This window comes from Oncorhynchus gorbuscha, linkage group LG02 (assembly GCF_021184085.1).
Source record: "Oncorhynchus gorbuscha isolate QuinsamMale2020 ecotype Even-year linkage group LG02, OgorEven_v1.0, whole genome shotgun sequence".
Lineage (NCBI taxonomy): Eukaryota > Metazoa > Chordata > Actinopteri > Salmoniformes > Salmonidae > Oncorhynchus > Oncorhynchus gorbuscha.
In genome coordinates, this window is record NC_060174.1 from 77,576,075 (window position 1) to 77,581,326 (window position 5,252).

General features: G+C 45.8%; 1 protein-coding gene across 1 annotated transcript; it reads right to left on the reverse strand.

Annotated features, from left to right (window-relative positions):
• Nucleotides 1-1,131: 1,131 nt before the first annotated feature.
• On the reverse strand, nucleotides 1,132-2,031 carry LOC123990695 (class A basic helix-loop-helix protein 9-like). The gene is made up of 2 exons (XM_046291453.1): nucleotides 1,597-2,031; nucleotides 1,132-1,536 (listed from the first exon to the last, which is right to left on the reverse strand). Exons 1-2 carry the CDS (start codon nucleotides 2,029-2,031, stop codon nucleotides 1,132-1,134), a joined length of 840 nt encoding a protein of 279 aa, XP_046147409.1.
• Between the last annotated feature and the right edge of the window lie 3,221 nt (nucleotides 2,032-5,252).

Genomic DNA, 5,252 nt, shown 5'->3' on the forward strand with positions numbered 1-5,252 from the left:
AAGGTGTTACGCTACAGAGTGCTGCCGAGGCTACTGAAGGCCTTCATTGCAAAACAGTGTGTTTTAATCAATTATTTGGTGACATCAATATATTTAGTATAGTTTAATCTACAAAGGATCACTTTTTTAACGTTTCACTATTTTTTTATTGTTATGAAATTCACTGAGGAGGTCCTCCCCTTCCTCTTCTGAGAAGTCTCCACTGATGAACACATACATGCACATGCACACACCAAAAAACAAAGAAAAACACACATTTGTTAGTCCCAGCATTCCTCAATGATTCCACAATGTGAACAGAAGAGGTGGTGTTGCACCACTGCCTATTGGTTCAGACTTTTATTTTGGCATGTAAACAGAACCTTGGCTTCTCTTTTCCTGGAAATATGACAAGAATGGGCAAGCAAACCCATTTCTCAGCTAGGAGAGAGACCCTTGTCAGCTGAGACCCTGGGAAGATAGAGGCTATAGAGTACAGACCTCAAGGCTATAATCAACATGCACACGAGCACACACATACACACACGCACAAGCTTTCATGCAAACTGCAGACTCTCTGCAAAGACAGACAGAACACCTACTCACTCGTAAGTCGTATTTAAAACAAATGTTTTATTAAGAAGTGTCAAAACTTTAGTACACAAACTGTAGCATCCATATACCTGTACATGAGTACAATAATGAAATATAGAAAACTCAAATAAGTTTGTTCTTTGGGTTTGTAAATAGGATTGCGGCTACATTGCCAGACACAACACTTTGGACAAGTGAAGTGTGTGTTTTGAGCAGTTGAAACTTTTCCATCTATAAGAATAACATTAATTGGCTTTATAATTTGAAATAAAAAAACAAGATTTGAATGGTCGTGTTTAAAACATGCTGAAATGTACATTGCCGTTGCATTCAAGATATGACAATCATATTTACATGGTTAGATAACACATTTAAATCAGTGACTCTACTTTAGAGAGTAGCACTGTAATACTGAATTCATTGCAACAGTGAGAGCACATGAAGCTCACTTTTTCTTATTTTTTCCCTGAGATCATTTGGACAGTTGGCTGGTCTATTCTCCAGGCTTCAGGTGTCATAGTGGTGCATAGCTAGGCTCTAACGTGTCTGGTCCAAGTGTCAGAGCAGGGACAGGTTGTGCTGGGGGCTTGCTGTCTCCTGGAGGTAGCTCACCTGCCAGGGGAGGCCCAAGGCTGGAGACGGGTCCACAAACGCATCCATGTAGCCCTGAGCGCAGGAGGCCCACACCCCCTTCTGGTACCCCATCCCCTCGCCCACCTGGGTGTACCTGATAGAGCTGGGCAGCTGCTCCAAGGGGTTCTCTTTCCCACAGTGTCCGTGTAAGGGGTACAACTGGCCCTCGGTGGAGTAGCAGGGGTAGTGTGGTGAGGGTGGACACGAGGAGCCCATGCTGTCCATGTAGAGGTGTGTCTCTGTTGGCAGCCTGTGAGGATGGGTGCCCTGCTGGGGCTCTATCTGGTGGGGGAGTGATGCCTGGTGCCAGGAGATGTAGCTTTGGGGCTCCTGGCGAGGAGCGACTGTCACCCTGGGCGGGTCCAGCCGTGACGTCCTCACCATTCCCACCGCCAATGGCCCCCCAGCCGGCCTGTGGCACTCCCGGTGGGAGCAGGGCTTACTGGGGGGGTTGGAGTTGAGGAAGACAGACAGGGCTGAGATGCGGTTGATGGCCCTCTGCAGGGTGGAAATCTTGGAGAGCCTCTTGCCGCTAAGGTCGTGGTTGAGAGCCACACGTAGAGCATTGAAGGCCTGGTTGTAGTCCAGGATGCGTTTGCGCTCACGGACGTTGGCAGCCACACGGCGGGCCTTGGAGCGGACTGGGCGGCTGCGCTTCTTGGCCTGGCCCTCCTCAGGATCGTCGCTGGGGGGGCTGCTGGCTGAGCCCTCACTGTCCTTGGGGTTTCCGTCGCTCCCTTCGTTATCCTCCCCCTGACCCAGCATGCACAGCTCCAGCTCCTCCTCAGAGAACTCCTCTGACCCTAACAGGTTTCTGCAGATCATCATCACTGGCTGGCCGTGGAGCTATGGTGAAGGTTGTTGTTGTAGTTGCTCTGTAGCCACTGACTACTTAGTAGTTGCTGAAGTGTTCGCAAAGTTGCCGTTGCGGTGCCAGGACCTCCTTTGCTGTCGATATGTGGCTTGTTCTGAGGGGCTGCCTGTCAGGTTGGTGTTGGGTGCTGTGTTTTGCGGCGTCTTTCACAGAGCTGTCAGTCGGGACGTTGTTGGGTGCTGTGTCCTGACAGCCCTTGTCTCCTCCTCCTCTCCTGGTGCCCTGTGATTACCTATGTTTCCGCGGGACGGCCCTGCCTGCTTTTTAAAGCCAGCCCTCCTCCTCCAGTCACATGGTACAGTCACCCATGAGGAATGGTGCTCTCTCTCTCTACCTGGTTTATGGGCACCCTCCAGGCAAATGGCGCTGTCACCTCCTCCTCCTCCTTCTCCTCCTCCACAGACACTCCCTCTCATACCTTACAGGATCTCTAAGTGTTTCAGCAGTTCCACAGCCTTGTAATACATAACAAGCAAAAGCAAAGTCCTCATTTTTGGCATGACAATTGACTTTTTCTTGACATCCACCTATTGATTATTTTTGGTATATACCGTATCTAGGCCATTGATGAATCACTTTGACTCTAAGAGGGTGCTCCAATGTATGACTCTTGCTTCGATGTAAATCCACAAATACATTTATTTCCGCTCAAATACCTATTATTTTGTGGCCTACTAGTCACATGTTGTATAGAATGGTACGGGGTAGAGTGAGGGGTTTTCTGATGTTTATCTTAATGGGGGAGTTACATGAAAATTAGTCACAGGACGTCCATGACAAATTGTGTGTTTATCAAATAGCAGCCTAATCTGGGTTGTGTTTGTTTCCCCTCGTCTCTCCAATGTGGGAGAGGGAAGGAGGGATTTGTCCATGTAATTAGCTGTATACAAGAGTGGCGATTCCCTTCGATTCCCTCCCCCATTTCTCTCTCTCTCTCTCTTTCTCCTTCTCTCTATCTTTAGGTTTAAGGGCCATATAATTTAGGGGGACTCCTGTGGAACCCTATCCTCATAAATCAGGCCTGGGCAGCACCTGAGGACAGGAGCAGAGCACGGGCCTGGACTTCAAAGCCAAGGAAAAATGAAGGCAAATATTTTACAATTAGAACCTGCAATCACTGCTAGCTCGGCTGACTGGGCTAGAGCCATCAACTCAACCTTTCCATGGTAATGCTTTACATTTTTGGGGTTTTTGAGATATCAAGATAGGTCTTGTCCAAACTGGTTGGATGGAAGTTTCAGATTGTGTTTCGTGTCTTAGTGGAATTGGGTTATACAGATTACCATGCTCTGAATAAGGTACAGATGATTGTGTTCCAAATGAGGTGGATTATCTAAATCAGATATCAACTGATCAGAACAGATTGGATGTCAACTGAAGAGAACAGATTGGATGACAACTGAAGAGAACAGATTGGATGTCAACTGAACGAACAGGTTGGATGTCAACTGAAGAGAACAGATTGGAATTCAACTGAACTGAACAGATTGGATGACAACTGAAGAGAACAGATTGGATGACAACTGAAGAGAACAGATTGGATGACAACTGAAGAGAACAGATTGGATGTCAACTGAACGAACAGGTTGGATGTCAACTGAACAGAACAGATTGGATGTCAACTGAACAGAACAGATTGGATGTCAACTGAACGAACAGGTTGGATGTCAACTGAAGAGAACAGATTGGATGTCAACTGAACGAACAGATTGGATGTCAACTGAACGAACAGATTGGATGTCAACTGAACGAACAGGTTGGATGTCAACTGTACAGAACAGATTGGATGTCAACTGAACAGAACAGATTGGATGTCAACTGTACAGAACAGATTGGATGTCAACTGTACAGAACAGATTGGATGTCAACTGAACAGAACAGATTGGATGTCAACTGAACAGAACAGATTGGATGTCAGATGAACAGAACATATTGAATGTCAACTGAACAGATTGAAAGAGCACATTCTAAAAGTTTCACATCATCACAGAAAACAGTATTTTGAACTGTGTAGAGTAAATGTTTTGGAGTTGGGGAAATCCCTGCATACACAGGATTGACCTTTGCGTCGGTTGCTTTGGTGGACAGTGAAAGGTGATTGGCCTGACCTTTATCCAAGGCTCCTGGCCAAGTGTGTGTGTTGGGTCAGGTAACTAAAGGGTAGGCCCTCATGGTGAACTGGAGGTCGTTGAGAAACAATGTTTCCTTCCTGCCCTCTTAATGTTCTGCTACATATCACAGCTGAGCGAGGCCAACCGTTAGAACAATTACAAGGCCAGGGTTTCAGCTCTTACCAATCACAACTATCAATCAGAGGTGTGTGGCAAAATTCATTTTTTGCGGAACAGTTTTGTTATGACACTAGACTTATTGTCTGAATTTATCTGAATTTCATTGATTTCATTCAATGTAGAGCTTCAATCATGTTTTCTCTATGTACTAAGATATAGAAAGCTGAATACAGACTGTGGCAAGCATAATTTTTATCAAATTACTTTGATTTGAGCTGTCAATAAATCCCAGCCTATTTGTCCCGCACTTCCATTGCTCGGCTGATTCTATAGTCCACAGCTGATCCAGTTGTCTATTCAAGGCAACCATATTGTCCATACAGCAACACCATGCTACCCTGTTGATATACCACAATACTGTACAATATGCAAAAGTGTTTGACATGTCCAACTCCCTACTTGCAACATGGAGTCATGCAGTTTCAAGTAGTGAGCAGCTAGCTAGGCCTCTCTCTTCCTCACAAGAGTTGTATGTGATTTATGTCTTTACGAGCACATCAGATTTACTGCTGCGGTTGTAGAGAGAGCATGGAGAGACTAGAGCCTCGGACTCTCCCAGTCCATTCACTTTGACAGGTGACAAGACACCAGTAATTATCGGCCGCTGGGAATAAATCACAGACCTTTATTGCTTACCTCACCATACCCTTGACGGAATAACCATTTTCAAGCAAGAGGAACCAGCCCAACGCCACTGAACCTGAGATGTGTAAATCTCCTGCTAGAAGCTCACATAATGACTAGTTGTTACCTGCTCGTTATTAGAGGTCTGTGTGCCAAACGTTATAGATATATATTCCCAAAGGGGTAGTTATATGGGTAATAAGTGAGTAAGGTCCGGGTTCGCTAACCTTGGCTTTGCAGTGGTATGTTAATGCATG